Source organism: Cajanus cajan, chromosome 4 (genome assembly GCF_000230855.2).
Source record: "Cajanus cajan strain Asha chromosome 4, NIPB_CcT2T_4, whole genome shotgun sequence".
NCBI lineage: Eukaryota > Viridiplantae > Streptophyta > Magnoliopsida > Fabales > Fabaceae > Cajanus > Cajanus cajan.
Genome location: NC_138520.1, coordinates 77,482,987 through 77,508,434, shown reverse-complemented (window position 1 = coordinate 77,508,434; position 25,448 = coordinate 77,482,987). Strand labels below are relative to the sequence as shown.

At 31.6% G+C, this 25,448-nt stretch overlaps 2 protein-coding genes across 4 annotated transcripts; both read right to left on the bottom strand.

Moving 5' to 3' along the window:
- Positions 1–8,544: 8,544 nt before the first annotated feature.
- Positions 8,545–11,436, bottom strand: LOC109812426 (Gap junction beta-4 protein). Of its 2 annotated transcripts, XM_020376387.3 has the most exons (4): positions 10,615–11,431; positions 10,077–10,317; positions 9,180–9,297; positions 8,545–9,017 (listed from the first exon to the last, which is right to left on the bottom strand). In XM_020376387.3, the coding sequence occupies exons 1-4, from the start codon at positions 11,220–11,222 to the stop codon at positions 8,926–8,928; spliced, it is 1,059 nt and encodes a 352-aa protein (XP_020231976.1). In that variant the 5' UTR covers positions 11,223–11,431; the 3' UTR covers positions 8,545–8,925. The 2 variants fall into 2 exon arrangements, with proteins under 2 accessions (XP_020231976.1, XP_082929274.1); XM_083073148.1 differs by lacking the exons at positions 8,545–9,017; positions 9,180–9,297 and adding an exon at positions 9,322–9,763 and having other exon boundaries at positions 10,615–11,436.
- Positions 11,437–20,132: 8,696 nt separating this feature from the next.
- On the bottom strand, positions 20,133–23,952 carry LOC109812432 (protein LAZY 1). 2 transcript variants are annotated; one of them, XM_020376394.3, is made up of 6 exons: positions 23,847–23,952; positions 23,673–23,762; positions 23,524–23,584; positions 22,079–22,887; positions 20,673–20,862; positions 20,133–20,497 (listed from the first exon to the last, which is right to left on the bottom strand). In XM_020376394.3, exons 2-6 carry the CDS (start codon positions 23,676–23,678, stop codon positions 20,478–20,480), a joined length of 1,086 nt encoding a protein of 361 aa, XP_020231983.1. In that variant the 5' UTR covers positions 23,679–23,762; positions 23,847–23,952; the 3' UTR covers positions 20,133–20,477. The 2 variants fall into 2 exon arrangements, with proteins under 2 accessions (XP_020231983.1, XP_020231984.1); XM_020376395.3 differs by having other exon boundaries at positions 22,079–22,863; positions 23,847–23,951.
- Positions 23,953–25,448: the final 1,496 nt, after the last annotated feature.

Sequence of the window (25,448 nt, the reverse complement as noted above, 5' to 3'; positions counted from 1 at the left end):
AAGCTCCCCTCTTTGCTTGTTGATTGTTCACATTTTAACTTTAGTCTCCCTGAACCTTGTTCTTTGACCCTCTACATTAGCATGTAAGCAACTAACATCTGGATTGGATCATGCCCAATCGATACAATCTTGGCCAATACATTATATACTAATCTGACTCTGTTTCAATATAACCATTAGACACAGCTTGTGTTATGCATATGAATGGAGACCAATAGAGGAATGGTACATTCAGCAACCATGTTAGTTGTCGATTAGTTTTCTGTTAGAGTTGGTTGTTATTAGTTGCAATAGTTGATTAGTAACTGGTTGCTATTATCATTTTTTTTGTGGGTTCCCCATGCATCCTGTTGTAGATCCTACATCTACTAGCAATAAAAGCCATAATATAAAATATAAGTAGGGAGTAATTGTCACCTTGTCAAATTGAATTATACTGTTAACTAATTCTTTTAAGATGGTATCAAAATTTATCCTAATAATTATTAATTATTGTTATTCTTATTAGGCTAAACTTAATTGTAGGGAGCAATTCTCATTTTATAAAGTTGATTTTATAAGGTCGAGTAGATAATGTTGTTCAAATACTAAATGTATGTAGTAACAAGTAACAACAATTAGCTTACGTTTTATGAAATGTGTGTTAACTTGTGGCATTCTTTGCAACCAGCTGCCAGATGGGCGAAGGAATGAGACGAGAGTAAGTCATTTTCATCTTTCTATAGTTAAAACATTGAATCAAACTGTCTATGTTGTTGGGCTTCGTTAATATTTATCGAATTTCTTTCTTTTGTCAGAGAAATATCACCTTTAAGCAAGCTACTCACTCCATGGTGTTAAGTATGAAGGATATTCGTCGTATTGATCAATGCACTTTGCTCACATTAATTGTTTTAGAGGTAATAGATCAAGCAACAATGTTCATCAATCAATTTGGAGACGCAAGTTACGCAACACAACAACATCTGCTAAGCTTTGTGCACAATTTTGACAAGTTGTTATCAGAGATGAGACAGCAATCATGGTGCTGTATGAACTGATTTTCTTGATGATTTGGCCAATGCAACCTGCACATCGTGTAATTGCCATCACAATATTCCTTGGCGTACCAATCTACTATATTCCAAATCTGGGAGGAAAGATGTCAGGGATTGATGTCACTTTTGGCTTCTTCAAGATGCCTTTGTTTTTTGCTACAACTCCATTGGCTTTAGTTCTTTGTCCCATTTTGAGTTTGATGGTGTTGTATGTGTTGGGATATAAACAAGTCCCACATCGATAAAATAAGACAAGAAATAATAACCTATATAATACAAACATACTTTAATGATTGAGAAATTTTTTGGGTGATGGATTACCCTTTTGGGTAATGACCAAAAGCAAAACCGTGAGGATTAAGACCCAAAGCGGACAATATCTCATCATTGTGAAGTATATTTGTATAATAAACTTATAAAACAATCATCATAAAATATTTCCTCAAACATAACCCCAGCTCTGGTATCAGGGTATCAGATCGTTCTGATACCCCAATAGCAACCGAATGATACTATTGAAGACAACACAGAAGAAATTAAAATAGTAGATTGAAGCCTAACTCAACCCTACAATTGATCATAATGGATTAAAGACTCCTGCGTTACAGGGAATTGTATTTCCTTGATCAATTTGTATCAGCTTACACTTGTTTATTAGATAAACAGAAATACAAAATAAAAATAAAAATGTTTACAGGTCTCTATCTATTATGCATTGCACAGTATAAAATCTAGTTCCTAACATGTATTTGTACACAGATTGGTGGAGATCCCACGTGAACTATTGAACTGTGTTTGTTTTCTTGAATTATGTTTGTCAATTAAATTTCATATTGAATGCCTTCATTATGACTTGTATCCAAAGTTGGGTTTAGGTACAAGTAGAACTGAGTAAATAAGTTGATGAGAAATGTTAGAATTATGTTTGTGTTATGGGAATCTCATTGAATGCCTTGATTATTACTTACTTATACAGTAGAATCGAGTAAATAAGTTGAAGAGAAACGATGGAAATACATTTTAATTATCATATTCTTTTGATAAATAAAAAAATTTATCTGTTCAAATATTATTAAAATTATAAAATTGTATGGGTCTCGTTAGTGATGGATTTAACAGGGCAATGGGGAGACTCGCCTGCAACCACTCTTTCTTGATAAAATATATTTATTTTAATAAAAATGTAATTATTAAGAAAATATTTAACTTATTATTCATCCTTAATTTATTTGATTGACTTAATGGATTACTTTCAGTTATGTTGATGGTAAAAAAAAAAAAAGATAGATTTTTAATTTTATATTGATTGTAAATTGATACATATCCTATATTATTAACAAAATTTATGATTCAAAAAAATATATTTATAAATTAAATAAATAGATATAGTTTCATATTTTATTTAATGAACGTCTCTCCTGCAATTTAATAATTTTTAATTATCAAAAAAAGGGCTTGTATTTTCTATGTATAACAAAAAAATTTACAGCTGAAATAAATATTTCACGTTGTAATTATTATATCTTGTAAATAGTTAAAATGTTCAAAAATAAATAAATAAATTCTGATTTTTTTAACGCATTATTCAAATTGAAGATCTCGTAAAAAAATGTTAAGTCTTAGTTTATTTATGCACTACTTGATATTGTAGGGTACAATTTGAATTGCTTGATATTGTAGGGTAAAATTTGAATTACAAAAGCTAAAATAAGCAATCAAAAATTAAGAGACCGACATTACTCACATTGCAATGTGAAAAATTAGATTTTGTATTTACGGATAAAATTTACTATAAATTTTAAATAAATAATCTCCTTAATAAATAGTACAGAGTAAAGTACTTATACAGTTATACTCACACTTGAAAAAATATTAAAAATACTATCAATTATATGTGTTATAATTATTTATTTTAGTATAAATATGTTACAATTTTTTAATATAAATATATATTTCAAAATCAATTGTATTTCTTACTTTTTTGCTTAAAATTTTATATTTTTCAAATATCTACCTGTACTCATAAATACATGTGAATATATAAAAAATTCATAAATATTTACACTAACCGAAGATGACATGTAACTAGTATCCGTCCTATTATCATCTCTAGTGAAAATCAAATGGCAAATTAAAGAGAATATAAAAATACTCGAGTTGCTTTGCTCTTATTGAATTCTTTCCATGCTTTTTTTTTTATAGTTTATTTATTAAATTTTCCCTCCCAGTGATTAAAATCGCGTTAAGTTCCTACTACTCCGCCCAAAGTCATGAAAATCCATAAATTTTCAATGTATATTCTTTTTTCAAATTAAAAACCCCGTGTAAAGTGTAACGGATACTAACAAATCTTAAAATTTGTCATGTCAGCGTCACCGCTACGTGCGTTGCGTTCCTTGGTCTAATTGTTCAGGCTGGCGAGCCCCCTTCCTGAAATAGCCAATTCGAATAAAAGCTCACTAAAATTGCATCATAAGATATGATCAATCAATTTAAGACGCAGAAGAGGATATTATACCAGATAAGGTACCAGGTCAAATATAAGAAAGGACCGAGGAATAACCTACTTAACCTGTTTATTACGGATAAGCACTAATAAATTCTTTTATGAGCGTATATATGAGCCTAAGTCCATTAAGGTTAGTATAAATAGGTGCGATTAATGATAAACAAAGGTACGTTTTCATAATTACCAGTTTGATTAGCATTGATATCTCTGAGACCGAGGACTGACTTAAGTATTGGAGTACCTTTTGCAGGTACTCCTCTCTTTCCCTAGGATACCTCATGAAAGACGAAGACCCAGCAGAAGTAGCAAAATTACCGGAGTACCCTCGTGCAGGTACATTTTGGCGCCCACCGTGGGGCCCGTTTTGAAGGCCCGCATTGTTTATTTCTTTTGCAGGAAGAAGATTTTGTAGAAGATGGTCACTACTAGGAACAACAACCACTCGGTTCAACCCGAACAGGACTCGAGGCCGGTTGCTGTGGAAGATCAAACTGATCTCTCAGAAGTTGTGAGTATGCTTCGTGAAGAAATAGCAGCTGTCAAGCAAGCCCGAGAAAAAGACGCTCAGGAGCTTGAAGCACTCAGGAAAGAAAATGCCGAATTGAGAAGCTTGAACAGAACTTGGAACCCTACGACTGAGCATCCCAACAATGAGGCATCCTCACATCATGCACCGACAACTCCACGAACACGTGCCCCTCCCATGCAGCTGTCAGCCATCCCAGGGCAACCTTCCCCTCGAGTAACAATAACACCTGGCTCATACAAACACCCTTTCACTCAAAGCATTATGGAGGCAACCATATCTCATAGCTGGAGAAATCTTCCTCTAGAGAAGTACGATGGGTCCTCGGACCCTGGTGACCATTTGAATGCATACCTCACACAGGTTACCTTGTTGACAACAGAAGATGCTTCCTTGTGTCGCCTTTTCCCCACTTCACTAAAAGGACGAGCACTGAGTTGGTTCATTAAGCTTTCCCCTAGCTCCATAAATTCATTTGAAGAACTAATATCTTTATTTACAGTACAATTTGCTACAAACAGACCTTACCAACTGACATCATTGGCGTTGGCCAACATCAGACAGGAAAAGAAGGAATCCTTAAGGTCATTTATGGATCGTTTTAACAAAATCGCAATGGAGATAAAAAAACCTGAACCCAGCTGTCGCAATGGATAGGTTGAACACAGCGTTGAAACCTGGACCTTTTGTAGATAGTTTATGCAAAAAACCTCTGTTGGATATGAATAACTTGAGGAGAAGGGCTGAAAATACATGAAAATGGAGGAATTAACTGAATCAAGAAATCAAGCTAGAGCCGAGGCTATGCCAATTGGGAAGCAAGGAAGAATCTAAGGGAAGGAAAGCTCTCGGCCAATTGAGATGGACCATACAGAATTAATCAAAACATGCGAAATGGAGCATACAAGCTAGAAGAATTAAATGGAAAGTTAATGCCAAGAACATGGAATACAACACATTTGAAAGTGTATTACAGTTGAAAAACATTGTAATTCGGTGTACTCTTTTCCTTGCTTAGTTTTTTATCCCTAAAAGAACGTGAAAGGGTTTTTGCTAAGCAATGTTTTTAATGAGACACCCCAGTAAATAATAATACAAGAAATATTTTCAGGTTTAACGAGCGCCTAGACTCAAGACCTCGGTCGAGGACACACTCGGTCGAGCGTAAGAAATGAATCAAGACCTCGGCCAAGGACACACTCGGTCGAGCTTGAAAAACAACTCAAGACCTCGGCCGAGGACACACTCGGTCCAGCGTGAAAAAAGAATCAAGACCTCGGCCAAGGACACACTTGGTCGAGCGTGAAAAAATAACTCAAGACCTCGACCGAGGACACACTCGATCAAGCTTGAAAAACAAATCAAGACCTCAGCCGAGGACACACTCGGTCAAGCATGAAAAACAACAAGACCTCAGCCGAGGACACACTCGGTCGAGCATGAAAAACGAATCAAGACCTTGATCGAGGACACACTCGGTCGAGTGTGAAAAACGAATCAAGACCTCGGCCGAGGACACACTCGGTCGAGCATAAAAAACGAATCAAGACCTCGGTCGAGGACACAGTCGATCGAGAGTGAAACGAATCAAGACCTCGGCCGAGGACACACTCGGACGAGCGTGAAAAACGAATCAAAATCTCGACCAAAGACACACTTGGTCAAGTACGTAAAATAAATCAAGACCTTGGCCGAGGACACACTCGGTCGAGCATAAAAAACGAATCAAGACCTTTGCCGAAAACCTACTCGAACGAGCTTGATAAACCAAGGCCTCGGCCAAGGACTCACCTAGCCGAACACGAGAACTCAAGACTTTTAGCCAAGGACACACTCGGCCTAGTCGTGGAATAAAACACGACTCTCAATTAAGGACACACAGTCAAGCATGCAAAGAGAAAACCTTAGACCGAGGGCAGACTCGATTGAGGATACAAGCAAAATCAAATTCGGGTGAAAATGCACACCAATGATTAAGTGATTCTAAACATATAAGATTCTTCGGTCAAAGAACGAACTCGATTAAGTATAAATTCGAACATTTAAAACCCCTCGGTCTATTAAAGACTCTTCGGCCATAAAAACTTCTAAAAACTGTTTTATATACGTTATTAGTCCTCGGCTAGAAAGTTGGAAAACTAAGTTTCAGATTTCAGATACAATAATCATCGACCAATTGAAAGTTGAAAATTGTTTTATGCCCTCGCTCAAAGGAATTAAAAGGAATCAAAAATTGAGAAAACCGTTTTGGTCCTCGGTCAATTGAAAGTTTTACATATTAAAAGGCCCTCGGCCAGTTAAGAAAACCGTTTTGGTCCTCGACCAAGTATTTAAAAGCTAAAAAATTTCGCATATAAAGCGTTCTCGGCTAGAAAAGTGTTGAAAGCCAAAATTATATATTGGCCCTCAGCCAAATAATTGAAACATAAAGCTGTACGTATAAAAGATTTCTTTGTGAAAAAGTTTTGAAAGCCAAAGTTTTATATATATATTAGTCCTCGGCCAAGTATGATTGAAAACTTAAATTTTACATATAAAAAGATTCTCGACCAAGTAATAGTTGAAAATGGTTTTATGTCCTCGGTCGAAGGAATCAAAAATTAAATTTACATATCAAATTTAAGAAAACCATTTTCAGTCCTCAGCCAAATGTTCGCAAACTATGTTTTATATATATTAGTTCTCGGCCAACTTTCCAAAAGTTAAAGCTTTACATATAAAAAGATTCTCGGCCAAGTAATAGTCGAAAATGGTTTTATGTCCTCGGTCGAAGGAATAAAAAATTTTATATATTAAATGGTCCGCAGTCAAGAATTGCCAAGGTTAAATTTTTATATAACCCCTCGGCCAAAGATTCTTCAAGTTTCAATTCTTATAACTCCTTGGCCAAAAAGCTTATTAATTACGTTGGCTCGATACCATGAATTCTTTTCAATAATACTTGATCATGATCATGACTTAGGCTTGAAGTTAAGAATAAACGAAAAATATCAAGACGTAACATTCATAACATGGGTGGAGTACAAACTATAAAAGTACATAATAACAATCATGAAACAGAGTAAAAGCCTAAACATGAGGATTTGCATCAGTTGGAGCGGCACTATCTTCGGCACCTTGAGACAAAAGTGGAGGGGTGTTAGCATCATCGATGGTGGCCTCATCAGGAATATGGTTCAAATCCATGAAGTTTCCCTTGTAAAAATCCTTTCCAAGGTCAAATTGAAAGTCCGAGGGAACATCAAGGAAACGAATGGCCTGTCGAACGGCATGATTAAAGCCCTCTTCATGTTCATTGTAAATCTTCTCCCCGGCAACATTTTTGTAGGACGCATAATCGTAAATAGCTTTGTCTCTTTGAGCAGGCACCTCTTCAAGTTGTCCTCGAACTCCCCCACCACTTTGGCCTTCGATGCTTCGGCCTCACCTAACTTCTCTTGAAAATTGCTTACCAAGCCATGCAGTTTCGTGCGCTCGGCCTTAAGCTTGTCAAGTTCGGCAGAAAGCTCTTCATTTTTGCTGAGAGCCGAAGCAAGGGCAACTTTCGAATTCTTCAAACTAGTACGAAGCTTATCCATCTCAGTGATCGGTTCCACGAAGAGGGTTTGAGTTATTGCCATAGAACAACCCATCAACTCACACAAGAGAAACCACTTTGTCAACGAGTTCTCTTGAGATAAAAAGTTACAACCTTCCGGGGAAATAAATCCTTGGCCGAAGACTTCTCATGTATTAATCGTCAAATTCAAAAAGCTGCTTGAAGTTAGAGTAGGGGACAAAGTGCAAGGACAAATGAAAGAAGGGGTTAAGTTTTTCTGCTTTTTAACCCTCATTTCAGCTTCAGCCTCGGTCTCCAACCGTTCAGTAGTCCTACGCTTCAGACCCTTGCCTTTGTCCTTTGAAGGATTCTTCTTCTCAGCCCAAGTAAGGACCACCTCCACTAAAGGCTCAACAAGACGAACCCACTTGCCCTCTAGGATTTCTCACACGAAACGACGGACTTGTCTTTTAGGTTTTCTTCACTTTTTATTAATTAATAATTATTAAAAAGTTTTGAAATCCTGGGGGCATGTATACCAGATAAGGGTATAAGTACCAGGTCAAATATAAGAAAGGACCGAGGAATAACCTACTTAACCTGTTTATTACGGATAAGCACTAATGAATTCTCTTATGGGCCTACATATGGGCCTAAGCCCATTAAGGTTAGTATAAATGGGTGCGATTAGTGACAAACAAAGGTACGTTTTCATAATTACCAGTTTGATTAGCATTGATATCTCTGAGACCGAGGACTGACTTAAGCATTGGAGTGCCTTTTGCAGGTACCCCTCTCTTTCCCTAGGATACTTCATGGAAGACGAAGACCCAGCAGGAGTAGCAAAATTATCGGAGTACCCTCATGCAGGTACATTTTGGCGCCTACCGTGGAGATTATCCACTGGGCAGTGAAAAGGGGATAACATGTGACGTTATGCAGAAAAAAAAAACCACTTGATTGATGTGGTGAAATCCACTGAGATACAACTCAACTCTTCCAATTTGAACAACACACTACTACCTAGACGGTGTAACCCTCTAATTAACTCAACAACAGGAACAACAAAACAGAAGCCGGTGAAACTAATACAATAATACTCTAGGGTTGCTCAAACTGCAGCCAATGTCAAGAGAGTCAAAGATGATTGATTCTAAACGTCAGTAATAAAATAAACGCTACCCAATGAGGTGAGGTTCTCTCCCTTGGGAGAACCAAAATGCGGGCCAAACATTTTAAGAGAGGCCCATAAATAGGGTAAACAAATTCTAATTCTACTCAATCTCTACTCCACAAAATTGTAGGCCGGGAAACTTCACAGTACCACAGCAACCTTTTCTTGGGAAACAAAGCTCGAAGGATGGGCAATCAGGGGCTCATAGTGGTCAGCTCCAGCACCGCACCAACCTGTATGTGCAAACTTGCTTAGAATTTTCATTTAAAGAATGACAAAAAATACTCAATTGTCAAGAATGAAAGATAGAGAAAACATAACCTGTCTGAATATAAACTACTACTGAGCTAGAGTAAAAATAGCCGTGTCCATTAAAGTATTTTGTTCTCCATTACCTGTTCCTTTCATGAAAAGAAAAAATGGAAGTTCAGTAATTCGGCTCCTTGGACGATGCGGAAGGAAGAAAACACAATTTTCTTCATCAACCATGGCATCTGAACCATGTGCTTGCACCTGAAAATGATGAACAAATTTAGATGGAAGCAAGGTGGCCGACAGATAGTCCCAAGTATGTACACAAACTAGGCAGCACAATAATGAAATTTACATTTGCATTATTTTCCATTTATAAAGATTCCAGGTCAAATCATTGAACCTTCTTCATATCACACAAATCGAATTCCCAATTATAAATACAACTTATAAGAATAAGTTGAAATCATAATCAAGCCTACAGGTAGAATTACGAAATTCCAGCAAGCCACAATTTGTTTTAGATTCACATTCACATAACAGATGGCACCTCTCTAATGCACACTCGCACAGTACTACTTTATTAATGCACGGATACAAACAAATAATTGAATGTGTCACACGGATATATCTGCAGTTGCAAGCCAGAACACTCCAGCTACATAGAGTGTGGTTCACTTATATAAAAAAAAGTGGCTCTTGGGTCCCATCCATTAGCCGTTAGTTCCTGAAATGCAATTTAGAAAACCCCATACCTAAGATATATTATGACAACCTCTCAATAATAAAGTTTACATGATTTCGATTTACTTTTAATAGATGAGAACTAACATGCAGCAGCACAAATTAAGCTTTTCTCTACTATACACTTTACATCTACAACAAGTAGGAGTATAAAGATGATTCATACATAATACTAATTTTTCAAAACGATTACCTGATCCACAACAGAGGGGATTATATACAACAACTTGTGAAAAATTCTTAATGGAAAGAATATAGACACCAAAAGCAACTTGAAATGTCCACTTCTTACTTACCACATATATCTCTCGCTTGAACTCTGTAGCAAGGCATTCAATTGCAATATCATCACCGAAAGCTGCAGCACGACCCTCTCTATTCTCATCTACAGATAATAAACCCTCCTCAGTATATTGCAAAGTGATGATATCATATTCATCATCAGGAGAACCAGAGATCAACATGTATTTGGCCCAACTTGGACCATCAATCACCGGAATACATCTCTCTTTGTAAATAGACTCCGCCGCCATTTCTCTTCAATCAAACAAAACACAGTAAACAAAACAACCAAAACCAAACGCATCACTCTGATTTCAACACAACTCAAATCAAAACATAAATCTCTTACGAAAAAGCACAGCTCAGAAACAAATCAAACAAAACAACTTTCACTCTTCAATTTCTTTCGTCCTTATAATCGTAGCTGTGAATCTTCTAATAAACTTCTACGCCTAATTTCTCAACATTTCTCTAACACTAAAAAAAACGAATCGATTAAAGCAAAATCTTACGAAATGAAATGAATGAATGAAGGTTGTAGCGATTGAATACCTTTGCATACCGAGGTGAACGAGTTCTTCGATGGCCGAATCAAGAGCGAATCGATTCTCCTTCTTGGCCAACAACTTTACCTCCTGAACGACGTGAATCCCCCAACCGTTCTTCAGATCCGGCGAGTACATGTGCCGAATCGCGTCGTCGATCGCTTCTCTCTCCTCAAGGCTCGCAGATCCGAGATCCTCCAAGAACCGCGCCACCGTCCGCCGCCGCAGTTCGCGCGCGTCGACGTCCTCGCCGCCCATGGCCTTGCGCGACGCCGTGAAGAGGCAGTTCCCGTCGGCGGAGACCTCTCCGCCGTGCGAGAGGCGGAACACGACGGATCTGAGCGCGGACGACGACGGCGACGAGGAGGAGTCCTCCTCCTCCTCCTCCGGCGGCTTCCAGAGGACTCCCTTGGCGTGGAGTCTCTGGAGGTGGCGGCGCTGCTGCTCCTCCAGGCCGACGACGTCCTCCCAGCCGCCGGCGAAGGCCACCGCCGGAACGACGAGATCCACCGCTCCGATAGGCTCGGATTTGGGATCCCGCCACGGAAGCGCGGCCGGCGGCGAGCCTTGGAAGGGCTCGGCGACGGTGGTTGAATCGCAGAGAAGCTTCCCCATTGTAACGAATGAACGTGAGTGAATACCGCTTTTCCTTTTTTTTTTTTTTTTCTTTTTTCTTGATTATTGGAAAACAAAAATTTGGGTTTTCTTGTGGCTGTGCTCCACGGCCAAGCGTTGCAGCAGAAGAGAGAGAGTAGGGTTAACGGATAGATGGACCGAGCGGGAGAATTAGACACGTGTATCCATGTGAAGTGTGAACGTTAACGTTATTATCACCTTTCTCACCCAATAACCATATAAATAATAAATCTATTCATTTTTTAACCTCAATTCCTCACGCTGAGAGACTCATTAACAATATATTTTTTAATGAAATTTAAGTAATAATAATAAATTGTAAACTTGAAAGAGAATGTTAAAAAAATACTAGAGTAGTTTCTTATGCAGAGTGCAGTATTTTCATTGGTGGGTCCAACGCAAAAGTCGATTATTTATTTAGAGATTTCTAGAATATTCCTGTAGGATTCCGACAACTCATTTTCCCTGGTTCGACACTCGCCAACCATGATTCTAACGTTTACATAGGAAAAAAAATCTTATTTCATTAATTATTTTAAAATATTCCCATTTTAATTAGTATTTTTTGAAAAGGTATCACCACCATGAGTGAAGGTGAACCCCACTCGCCACTCCATTCAAAATATATATATATCACCAACCCCATTTAAAAAAAAAAATCACCAACCAACTCCAATTTTGACTACTTTGGAGTCTACACTAACTATTTTTTAAAATTTTATATGCAATTTTAAATGTATTTTTGGGAATATCCTCTAATCATAATTCACGTTTTATTTCAATAATTTCCTTTGACATTTAATAGAAATATTTATCATGTGAATTACCAAGATTAAATTTTAATTTTTATTAAAAAATAATACCAATGCTTATAAAATATTTGTATTTAAGTTTTGTGGTATATCAAATCAATAAATCTTCAGTAAAGATCTTTGGTCAAAGAAAATGTACATGTAAAACGAATGCTCTAATTGATATGAGTCAGAGTGAAAAGGTTAGAGATTAAATAAACATACCTTTCATTATGTTGTAACAAAGTCAGGAAATTTTAATATTTTTAAATATTTATAATTTGTATCTTTTAATTTAATTACATTTCGTATTTTTAAATTTTAATTTGTAATTTATTTTTTCAATTTTTTAAAATATTTTTTTGATTATTTATTAAATATTTTTTTTATAGATATATGTTGATATTATTAAATTGTTTAACTAAATTGTTTTCATCTTCTAAAAATATTATTGAAAATATATATAGAAAATTTTAAACATTTAATATTTTGTAATTAATACTAAAATTATTTAATTAAAATTATATACAACAAATCATTTACAAATCATCTTTAAATTGATTTTTACTAAACAATATTCACTTATCTAACTGGTATTACGATTGATCTTAAAATTTTAAAGTAGTAAATTTAAATTTTAAATTCAATAAAATAAAATTCTTAAAAGAGATAATCTGAATGTAATTAAAACTTTAAAAGAAAATTAATATCTGACAAAGTAAAAATATGCTCTCATTAATATTATAGTAAAAAAAATGATTTTTACTAATTAAATTTTTAATTGAATTCATCACAATAGTAGAACATTACTAAAATGAGTAAATAATATAGTTAACTAAAACTTGAAAAATAAAAATGTTTATAATCTTTATTTTTTAAATTTCATTTAGATTTCAAAATCTTTAAAAAAAATTTGTATTAATTAAGCTTTTGACTTCTTAATTACTATGATATATTTATGGTTAGATTGCTTTATTGATCCCTAAACAATTTGAGAATTTTCAAATCGATCCTAAACTAATTTTTTAATTGAGTCTCTACATAAAAATAAAAAGTCACTGTAGTTAATTTTTGGTGGCTTGAAAAAAGTTCACGGGGTCCTTTTTAATTAGATCCAATTAATTTATGAGTGTTAATTTGACTTCTTATATTTTGCTTCGTTGTCCATTTCTAATCCCCTTTCTCTCTTACAATGTTTATTTTAAATTTGTTCCTAAACCTCGAAAACGTTATTATTAAGAAAAGTGTCGTGTGAAATAAATTAAATAAGAAACTATAAATATTTAAATGGCAAACATAAGAAGAAGAAAAATGTCATGCGATAGTTCTTGTAGAAGAACTTTAATATCATATATATGTATTTTTATTAATTTTATTTAATGGATCAAATTTAAACAACAATAAACATTTTTTTATTAGTATTTTAAGTTTTTATCTTTAACTAATCTAGTTCGATGAAGTAATAATAAATATTTATTCTTAAAATAATAAATTTGTAGCAATTAAAGAGTTTAATATTATAGGATAAAATATGTTTTTAATTCCTTTAAATTTATTTATCCTATTTTAGTCCATTAATTTTTAAAATATATCATTTTTAATTCTCCAAATACAATAAATAGCTCTTTAAAAAAAAGTATGCACTAATCTTCTAATCATAAACCTATATATATATATAGTGAGTTTGTTAAATTTTATAATATATTAAATAGCACTTAAAAAATCTTATAAAATATTATTTAAATTACTTTAAAAATCAAAAGTAGTACATTTCAAATTTAGAAGGTCTAAAATAAGACAAAAACATTTTAAAAAAATTAAAATCAAACTTGAAAACTTTTAAAGAGACTAAAAACATGTTTTACTTAATATTATAATATATTTTATATATATACATTCTTTAATAGAGACAATCATGTTTAAATAGGATAAAATCATTATAAACAACTAAATTCTCTCTTTAAGTGTCTAATGCAACTAAGTATCTAAGACGTAAATTCATTAAATATTATATTCTAATCCTATAGTCTTTTTATTCTTGCATATTAATAATCATATGCAATTCAATAAATTTGTCTTCATCTTCCTTCAGACCAATTTAGGTTAGACATTCATATACTAAGTTTACTCCATTAATACTTATTTATTAGTACTTGTCAACAAGACGTAATACAAACTTTGAAAAATAATTTTTATTTAATTTTAAATGAAATAGTTATATCTTGGGCTTTTTTTTGCCATCATATATAGTTTTTTTCCTTAAAAAAAACTAATAGCAAATAATTTTTTTTAATCAACCTAAAATTTGAATTTTAACATCTTAACTTTATTTTGTTACTCGTTAATTATCTATAATTCAATAATTTTATATTTGTTCCCTACCAATTTGGGCTAGTTAGTGACATTCATATTTGTTAAAAAATATTTTTTGTTAATAGTTGTAAGGTAACTTTCAAATTATTTCCTTTATGATAAATAATTCATCAATTGTATATATTATTTTAGTCACATATCACTAGTGGGCATAAGATTTTCAATACACTCTCAAATTGATATCTAAATTCGAGCGTAAAACTTATAAGACTTTATATTTGCAAGTAGTTCAATAACAACTCAATAACAAGTGATTTGATAGGTCCAACCATAATCATTAAGATAGACTTTGATTGTATATTTGTCCAAAATCAACTATTGTCAATAATTATAAAATGACAATTTTTAATTATTTTCCTCATAATAAATAATTTACTAATTGTATACACTATTTTGGCCATATATTAATAGTTAGCATAAAATCTCCAACCGGTACCTCATATCGAGGACTTACAGTTTTGTGTATGACATTTGTAGGACTTCATATCTACAAGTTGTCCAATGACTACTTAATAACAAGTGGCTTAATAGACTCAACAATAATCATTAGAATAGATTTTGGCACCATAATAGTTTTTAAATTTAGACCTAACTCAATTTCAAAATTAGTTCATAAGATAAAAGGTACCTCCACTTGCATATAATATTTGGACATATATCATTAATTGAGATAAAATTTTTGAAACATTCTCTCACGTTGAAGATTAAATATTTTCGAGTATGAAATTTATGAGATGAAATATTTATAAATAATATGACTGACTAAAAAAAAGCACTCTTATAATTAAAACAATAATAATTTACAAAAAACACTTGTCCAGCTTTTCTCATCTTGATTTATATAGCAATTGTCTTTGTGCATCATTATTGAAGGGTGAATGGATGGGGATGATTGAGATTAAAAAATAATTCGACCCACACAATATGGGGTAATTAGATTTCAAAACCAAGTCCTTGTTTATAATTGACTATTGGATAAAAGTCCTATATGTTTAACATCTCATATTCATGATTTGAGTCATATCCAAGAATTGTGACATGATAGAGGCTATCCCATGTTTGGAAGCAGTTCCCCATTCACATTCAAGCAAGAGATTAATTAAATGATGTGAAAGATAGATAGATTTCTCGAAATGGGCTTTCAATGTTATAGCTTTCAACTCGACCATCTAGTCTCTAGGCTTCATCCTCCTTTATTCTAGATAGTTATCCACGTGGTTATGGTAGAAACTAGAAACCCATGTCGCTGAATACCAAAACTCAATTTTTCTGATTGGTATACACCACAATCCACATGACACGACAATCCATAGCTAAAATTTATATTGTGGTACATTTGACTTACTTTTTCAAGTGTATTTTGTCAAAAGAAAGCATAACATTCTTTCCAAAAAAAAAAAAAAAAACGTCTGTTTGCATGTATAAAAATTCGGGTGTTATGTTTTTGCTTAATGAAATAATCAACTCAATCAAGCATAAAATCTTATTCGGAATTAGCTCCTGTTATGTTTCTAAAAACTGTTTTTGTTTTTCCTTCCTAAAATGAACAGAAGAGGTTTTCTTTTTTATGATTCTTTTACATAGAAAATAATTTAATCCAAGCATATACTTGCTTTGTCTTCGATCCAATACACTTCAACTTCATGCTTCTTCGGATGCCAACAAACACAATAAACTACTAAATTTTACCAGCAGCTGAGTTTCGTATGGATAATATCAACTTATATTGTAATTCTACCTAGAGATTTGTGATTTTTCGTTTGAATGTTATTTATTTTTATTTCATGATATAATATGAAGATATCTATCAAGTATTGAATTAATAAACTAAAAAAATACTTCTAAAGAGATTTGTAATATATATATATATATATAAATAAATAAATATATATATATATATATATGTATATATGTATATATATCAAGTTTTAAATTAAGTTAGGCAAAAATATCAATTCTTTTTTAAAAAAAAAAATACTAAACTCGAAATCTTAAACTTTATGTTTTTGAATAAGTTGGGTGTCAAAGTTTTAGATTTGGCTCCTTCAAATGAAAGAATCAAGATTGAGTGACTAAACTTTATTATGGAAGACATGAACATAATATTATATTTAGCAGACGGCCGGGTTTGTTCTCTTGTCAATGGCAGCTTAGAAAGGGTGCATTCTGTGTCAGGGAAAACGATTCTTTAATTTATGTTTTAGTTCAGGATATGCAAAACATTTAATAATTTTTATGTTTCCTTAATCTGACAAATTTATCCTAGAATTCTTTGTTCCATCCTATACATTAAGATTTTAAATGCTTATCCCAAAGTATCAATATATAAAGCTTTGTAGATTAATTTACTTGTAGAGTAGAGGACAAGTATTCTATGTAGAAAAACAATATGTTTTTTAGTTAAATGAGATTATTATAGTTTGAAACGTAAAAAATGATCGAATTTGAGAAGTTGAATTTTTAAAAAGTGATCCAAAAGTAAATTGTATTAAACTAATTCGATTTAAGGGGATAATAAGAAGAGGTCGGACTATAATTTTCATTTCCAAAATTTACTATATTTTTTTGGCTTAATATTATTTTAATTTTATTTTGGAAATTTTTAATAAAGTAAAATAAAATAAAAATAAAACAAGTCAATTTAACTTTGTATGATAACTCAACATGCTATGCCAAATCACAAATAAGTAATTCATATGAAAATTAGGACAAATCAACCATGCACATTTATTGACCATCCAGTTATGACTGGGAAAACTCTTTCTAAAAATAATTAATTATCTTAAATATATTATATTATCAATTAATTAAAAATCATTTTAAATCTAAAACCTAAATGAATTAGTTGAATGCAGCAATTTATACGATGTTTGGTTGGGGAAAAAATGTAGGCAAAGAAAGAGATTTTTATAAAATTTTCTTGTTTAACTTAAGTAGTGTTTGGTTGGAAGCAAAAGATGAAAGGAGTTTTATAATTTTTTTCATTTGGTTTAATTTTTAAAAAGGAAGCAATATTCTCTTTCATCTAATTTTAGGGGGTGTATTGGTTTAGGATTTCGTAGGATTTTAAAAGATTTTTTTTTAGTAAAAAAATTCATTGGTATTCAATCAAGATTTTATGTCATTTAAAAACAATCCAGTGGTATTCAATCTGGATTTTCAAGATTTTTTAAAAAGTCCATTAAAATCCATTGGTATTAAAAAATATAAGGATTTTAAATGATTGTTGTGTGAGATGGATTTTGAAGGACTTTCTAGTATTATCTATAAATACCAAATTCATAAAACAATCTCATCCAAATCCATCGGATTTTGAAGGATTGTTTGAAGTGACTTTTCAAGAATTTTCAAGTGAGTTTTTCATCTTTTTTTTCTATGTTCCTATCTTCTCCATTTTTTCTCTACTAATAATACTACACTATTGTTCATTGCTCATATATAATATTGTAGTACTGTTCTTATCTCATTTCCCTATTTTGTGAAACTCCGATATGTAAATGATAGTGTCATTGATTTGTTCTATTTTTCTGTTTGTTCTCTTTAATTGACTTGCTTTATTTTATTCTATGTAGTTGAATTTGTTTCTTTATATAACACAAAAAAATACTTGAAATTTCAACTTTTAAGTAGTAATTTTTTATAACACACGTCAAGAAAAGAAAAAGGTGAAAGATGAAATTGATATCATAATCTCTACAATATATATATATAAGATGAATTTGTTAGGGTTTCTGTGAGTATAATGAGATGAAAATGGATCTTAGTTGGGGAAAAACCCTGTCAGCATAAAAACTGCGATTTCTCTCCTTCTCTTAAGTTTGTTACTCTTATCCCCCTCCTTTTACGACTCAACAATTATTTTATTTTTTTTACTATGAATTTTTTTTCTTTTTATATTGTGAAAATAGGACTTTTTTATATTTTAAAAAAAGAAAATTAACAAAGACATTGTAGTATCTAATTTTTTAGGGTTTAGGATTTATGTCTTCATTAACTTATTTTTTAAAAGAGGAAATATTTTTAAAATATTTGTTAGAATAATTTACATTTATAAATATCGTTAAAAATTATCATATAATATATAACTAAAATAGTATATATATATATATATATATATATATTCTATATATCTAAATGCTTATTCTTTAAATAATAATAATAATTATTATTATTATACTAATATTATATATATTGCATATGTAATTAGGTAAATATTTTTTTGGTGGATTGTGGATTTCCTAATCAACGTCAATTTTTAGCTCCATTTGGAGGTGTAAGATATCATTTACAAGATTTTGCAGGTCAGGGTAATGATCCTGAAAATGAGAAAGAATTGTTCAATCTTCGTCATGCGTCTTTAAGAAATGTGATCGAGAAAATATTTTGTATTTTTTTAAATCAAGGTTCACAATTTTTAAGTCAGCATCTCCATTTTTATTTAAGACACAAGTAGAACTTGTGTTAGTATGTGCAGCACTACATAACTTTCTACGTAAAGAATGTTGTTATGATAAATTTTCAATTGAAGCCGTGGATGAACTTTCATCTTCAACGTTACCAGTTAACAAAGATCATACTTTTAAACCTATTATTCAAACCCAAGAGCAAGAGCGAAAAGATGCTAATGCTTGAAGGACTAGTATAGCTATGAATATGTGAGTGAATGCTATTTAAGAAGATAAGATATTATGGAGAATTATTATTATTATTATCTAGACATTATTATTTTTGTCTTTGACTCTTTAAATTTGAATGTATGAATTTTTTTTTGAAATCTTATCAAATGTCAAAAATCTACGAAAATTTTACAAAATCCCACAAAATCCATTAAAATCCTGATTTAGAAGTCTTGCAGAATCCATTAAAATCCTGATTTTAAGTCTTGTAGAATTCTGCAAAATCTTAAAAGTCATAAAAATCCTGCAAAGTCTTTTAAAATCCAAGATTTTTTTTAACTAAAAAAGTCTTTTAAAATCCTAATCCAATATACCCCCCTTAATTTCTCACCAACGAAGGCTTAGAGGAGAGATAAAGAATTTTAAAATATTTTTTAGTATAATGACCAAAATATCTTTACTTGTGTTTTAAATTTAAAATTATAAGAATATAAGCATAAATTAATTTATAAAATTCTCCCCCTTATGAATAAAAAAGGAAAGGACAATTTTTTTCTCATCCTTTCCTCTAAATTAAACAAAATTTATAATTATTTATTTTCCCCCCTTTCCCTTCTCTCCCCTCACCTCTCCATTTTTTAAAAACAAATAAAACTTAATTTTAAAAATAAAAAATAAAAAAAGAATGAAAAAGAGCAAATTCCTCCTCATTTATTTTTAGCTTCCTATATATTTTAAATTTATTTAAAAATAAATAAATTTTTAAAAATTCCTCCTCCTTCCCTCTTATCAAGCAAACTAAAAAAACCTCTCCTCCATAAAAATGTCCCCCTCCCTTTCACTCAACCAAATGAAACTTATAAACTCTTCCTTCTTTTCCTCACGTTTAAACCCTTACATAATATTTGATTGAAAAAAAAATAGAGAAGAAACTTTTATAAATTTCTTTTATCTACTCCCTGATTTTTTCTTGATTGAAAAGACATTTAAATTAAATTATAAGTTTAAAGTTTTAACAAAACCTTTATCCATCATGATTGGATGTTTGGTATTTATCAAAATAGCCTGAGTCATAAAAGTTAAACATATCTGCCATGCATAGATCCATCTCCACAAACTAGTTTCAGTTATTTATTCATTTTGTAAGATACACTTGCTTATTATTCAAACGTGGATGCAATGCACCTACACCGCATCATAAACATCCACATGGACTCCTCATGATTTGACTGTTGATTTTGTGATTCTACATAATTTATATTGTCAACTCAGTAGCTGATTTTTTTTTTCATCTTCTCTTTTTATGATTACTAGGCAAATCTTACATTTCACACATGAGGTAGACACCGAAACTACCTCAATTATTCATTTCTTAAAAATAAGTTTTCACATTACAAACGTTATTACTAGTAGAGGATGACAGCTTATAACCAGCACATTTTCTTCTTTGTCTTTCACAGCTCTAGAACTAAGTCTGCAATGCACAAAAAAAAAAAAAAAATTAAGGGTAGAACCAGCAACACACAAGACTGAAACTGAAAATAAATAGACATGCTACAAAAAAAATTTGATATGTTACAATCATTTATGAAACTATAATTGGAAACACTGTGAAATAGGCCAATGGAAAATTGTTGTATATTACTTACAATCTGCATCCGTTTTGATCCAGTACTCCCTGTTGACAGATGAATCTTCCTCTGGATGCACCGGGTCACTTTTGTTGTAGCCTCCATCATTGATTATTTTCTTCTTCCTCTGATTCTTGTGGTGTTTAACAGATTTTTGTGCAGCTGTTGAACTTTCAGGGTGAACCTTCTTTCGGAACATATGGAGAATCTAAAAGCCACAAAAACGGCATTAGTCATGACCAGAATATTACTACATGTCAAAACTAAGACTATATGCGATGGTATAATTCAACTTTTGATTTTATAATTTCATAAACTTTATTTTTTAGTCTCTATTATTAAAAATATTTTATTTTTGTTTATATACATACAATTTTGTTCTTTTTCGGTCCTTTACTACTATTTCTATAAAAACTAAAAAAAAAATTATAAAATTATAGAGACTAAAAACAAAAAAAAATTATATGTATAAAACCTAAAACAAACTATTTTTAATTATAAGGATTTAAAGTAAAGTTTATGAAATTATACGAAGTAAAGTAAATCATATATAAATAATATATTAATTAAGGCAAAAAAAAAAAAAAAAGGTGAAAAGATTTTTGAAGGAAAGACTAATAGTGTGTTTGGACGAGTAATTTTACAAGTTCAAGGAATTTTAAATTCTTGGTATTTGAATTACTTTGATTTCAATTTCTATCATTCTTAAAATATTTTGTTTGGATAAGTCAATTCAAATTTATCAAATTTTAAATTGTTGGGTTGGATATGATAATTTGATTCTATCATAGTAAAATTGATTTTAAAAATATATTTATGTGTTGAGATTTTTAAATCAAATTTTATAAAAATAAATATTAGCTAATTTTTAAATATTTAATAATTTTAAAAATTAATATTAGATAATATTTAATAATTTTAAAAAATTTTGAATATTCAATAATTAAAAACATGAAGAGATAAGAGATAAGATAAAATATATAAGTGAAATAAGAAAAAAAATATGAGGAATTTTAAATTCTTACTTTTTTGTGAGAATTTAAAATTCTACTTTTTTAAGGAATTCCACAAATGCTTGAATTTCAAATTCCTTATAAATTCTCCATTCAAACAAGGTATTTTACCTCAAAAAATTTGAAATTCTTCAAATAAATAAATTACTCCATTTAAATTCTCCATCCAAACACACTATAAAGGTCGGAAAAGAACATTAAAATGCAAAGCTATAAAAGTCAATATGAGAATGCTGGTTACTTTATATGGTAGTCTTTATCCGCTATCCTTTTATACAATTTTAATGTAACATGTTGATAATCATTAGTATTTCTCTTAACATTATGGTAATGCATAACACATTTATTCTAGGTAGATAAACGAGCAGATAGAAAATTATGGTTGGATAGCTATAGAATCTGCATGTGTACCTTATTCAGTTTTGTCTCTGCAGAAGCAGAATCAATAGGCCCACCATTTAGTGATGTAGAATTCTTAGAATAAGCATGGAGCATTCTCTTTTTCAGCTTTTCTTTCATCAGGTTCATGGCAGATTTGTCCACTTCCTTCTCAGTTCTTTTCTCCTCCTTTTCACATTTTGCACTGAAATTCTCCTCTGATGATTTGCTTCTCTGGAACAGCTCCCCAAGTGAAGTCCTGTGTTCTTTCTTTGCTGCTGCTGCAGTGGTTTCAGATAGTTCAATAGCTGTTCCAAAGAGGTATCCCTGGAGTGGACAAATTGCAGCTCCATTTCCATTTGGTTCTGTGCCTTCTAGTGGCTTTCCACTGAGTGTTATTATGCTGACATGGCTGCTTCTCCCAGTGCTGACATGGCTACTTCTCCCAGTGCTGACATGGCTAGTCCTCCTTGATGAATCAAGGCTGACATCATCCTTGGTTTCAGCTCCTAGCACTTTCTCCAGCTCATCATTGATGAGCTTCAGGTCATTCTCAGTGACTTCATCTTCTTTTTCAGTTATGCTCTCAACAGAAATGGGAAATATTGGTGTTGAGGGGTCAGATACTTGTTCTGAACCAAGAGTTCCAATTGCCAGGAAGCCAGGGAAGAATTCTCCCTCACAGTCTTCATCCACTCTTGCTGCTTCCAGACCAGCAAAAGAGTTTCTAAGGTTGTGACCTTTTTGAGCATGCTTGGAGAGTTTGATCCCAAGGTTTGGTTTCTGATAGTTTTGCTCATCATCATGTGGTGGCTGCCCTGAAAGACAATTGCAAGAATTCCCTGAAACATACAAATTTAAAGAACTATGGTAATTGAGAGGCAAAACACGCAGTGGAACACCACAATGATAGCATTCAGCTAGACACTGCCTAGTTCTAATCTTATGCTAGTATTTCACAAATGAGAAAACACAAACTTTCATTTTTATGGACTAAGCTATAGAAGAGATTTTATGGATCTTGTTACCCTTAAAAACATTTTAAACAGTCTACTTTTTATATTCCAACTTCCAATCCTAGGCACTCATTCTAATTTATTTTTGTAGTACTTCAAATTTAGTCATAGCTTTTACATGTTTGTAGATAGGTTACTTCTGTGTCTTCTTCATGGACGGTGGGCCTATACATTTGTGGTCATAACTCATAAGAACTTATTCTGGTATTAGCCCTTCAATAATAAAATTCATTTGCTTATCAAAAAAAAAAAAAAGTTTATGCAAGAGACAATTTTAAATTTTACTTAGCTACCATCTATAGTTCCAAGGTCATCAGAAATCAAGTTATCTATTGTGTAGTACTAGTATGGTAAATTTGCTTTCATGTACTACCATGATTGTTAACTAATTTTGATATCACATACTTAATGCATGCGTAGAGGAACATAAAATATGCGGCTTGCTAACAGCACATGACTTACCAATGACCAAGAATGGTTCACTACTATTCTGACGAAATTTCCTGTGCATCCAACCTAGTAACTGCAGCAAAGAAACGAAGAAACCAACTTAGAAGAGTTTGTATAGTGAATATTTTGTTCTGCAAGGAATGATTGATAATGGATCTTACCTTCATCTTTGATATTCAAGAAAAATCTTGAGTTTTGGTTGCGTAACTTGGGAAGATCAGGTAATTGAAATCGTTCTTAAATGATGATATCTTAAAAAGAACATATAAAATATTGGTGAGAATCAGTGATGTCTTATAGAGAGGATACAGCAAGAAAAACATAGAGATACTTACAAACATTGTTTGCTGTTATATCCCAGCACTAAATAAAGTGGGTCCTTAACACGCTAATCTGATCATGTGCAAAGGTCGACTAACAGTAAGTCTTATAATTTGCATGCATGATTTGGTGTAGAAAATGTTACTTATCAGTATTCTTTTGTCCATTGTTATAAATTAAGATGCCATGCATCAAGTGTCACACACTTTCTGGATGGTACCAAAACATGCACATTATGCAATATGAAATAGTTTGGTACTCAAAGTACGACGACGTGTGTGAGCAACATATTGTGCCTCGTGCACCTCATTAGTTGAGTATGAGTTTGAGTAGTGATGAACCATTGATTCTTGTGATTGGATAAACCCAAATCATTGGTTGATGCAAATACAACAACATAAAACAATTGACCAACAAGTGTTTCTCATTTTTTCTTCCTTCAGACAGAAAGTTAGAATAGTCTAGACCATAGAAGAATCCAGGGCCCCATCCCTTCACAGCTTGAGCCATGTGGCGACTAAACAGTGTCTTAGGGGGGTGTATTGGATTAGGATTTTAAAAGACTTTTTTAGTTAAAAAAAATCCTGCGGATTTTAAAAGACTTTGCAGGATTTTCATGACTTTTAAGATTTTACAGGATTCCATAAGACTTAAAATCAAGATTTTAATAGATTCTGCAAGACTTTTAAATCAGGATTTTAATGGATTCTGTGGGATTTTGTGGAGTTTTGACATTTGATAAGATTTAAAAAAAAATGCATACATTCAAATTTAAAAAGAGTCAAAGACAAAAATAATATAAAAAAATAATGTCTATATAATATCTTATCCTCTTTTTATAGCATCCACTATCAATTGTAACAATTCATCGGAATCCTCCTTGGTCCAAGCTTCATAGTTTTCTTTCTCTTTTCCTTTTTCTTTATTATTTCCTTGTGAATCTCCCATTTGAATTACTAAAACAATATATGTTGAAAGCTAGTTATATAAATAATTATGGATAAGAGACAAAATCAATAAAATTATATTATTATTTTTAGAAGCACACCAATCATACAAGATCGAATATATCTTAACTATCCAAATGGTTCAAATACCTCAGTCATTATAAAAAAAATATGTAAAAACGGAAATATAGAAAATATTTAAATATATAATTTTTTTTATATAAACGGAAGTATTTAGATATAGAGAATATATATATATATATATATATATATATTATTTTAGTTATATATTTTATAATAATTTTAACAATATTTTCTTTTTTAAAAAATAAGCTAATGAAGGCATAAATCCTAAACCTTAAAAAAATTATACACTGTAATGTCTTATGTTAATTTTATTTTTTTAAAATATAAAAAAATCTTAATTTCACAATATAAAAATAAAAAAGAAAAATTCATAGTAAAAAAAAATAATTGTTGAGTCATAAAAGGATGAGGGATAAGAGTAACAAATTCAAGGGAAGGAGAGAGTTCGCAATTTTTATATTGAGAGTTCTTTCCCCAACTAAGATCCATTTTCATCTCATTCTACTCACAGAAACCCTAACAAATTCATCTTATAAATATATATATATATATATATATATATATATATATATTATAGAGATT

Coding starts and splice junctions, on each gene's coding strand:
- LOC109812426 (XM_020376387.3), bottom strand. CDS start 11,222: ATGGGGAAGCTTCTCTGCGATTCAACCACCGTCGCCGAGCCCTTCCAA. Junction 9,298..10,076: donor TCAAGCGAGAGATATATGTG/GTAAGTAAGAAG, acceptor CATCATTTTCAG/GTGCAAGCACATGGTTCAGA. Junction 9,018..9,179: donor TCTTTTCATGAAAGGAACAG/GTAATGGAGAAC, acceptor TTGCACATACAG/GTTGGTGCGGTGCTGGAGCT.
- LOC109812432 (XM_020376394.3), bottom strand. Junction 22,888..23,523: donor TGAACCATTCTTGGTCATTG/GTAAGTCATGTG, acceptor TGTATGTTTCAG/GGAATTCTTGCAATTGTCTT. Junction 20,498..20,672: donor GATCAAAACGGATGCAGATT/GTAAGTAATATA, acceptor TGTGCATTGCAG/ACTTAGTTCTAGAGCTGTGA.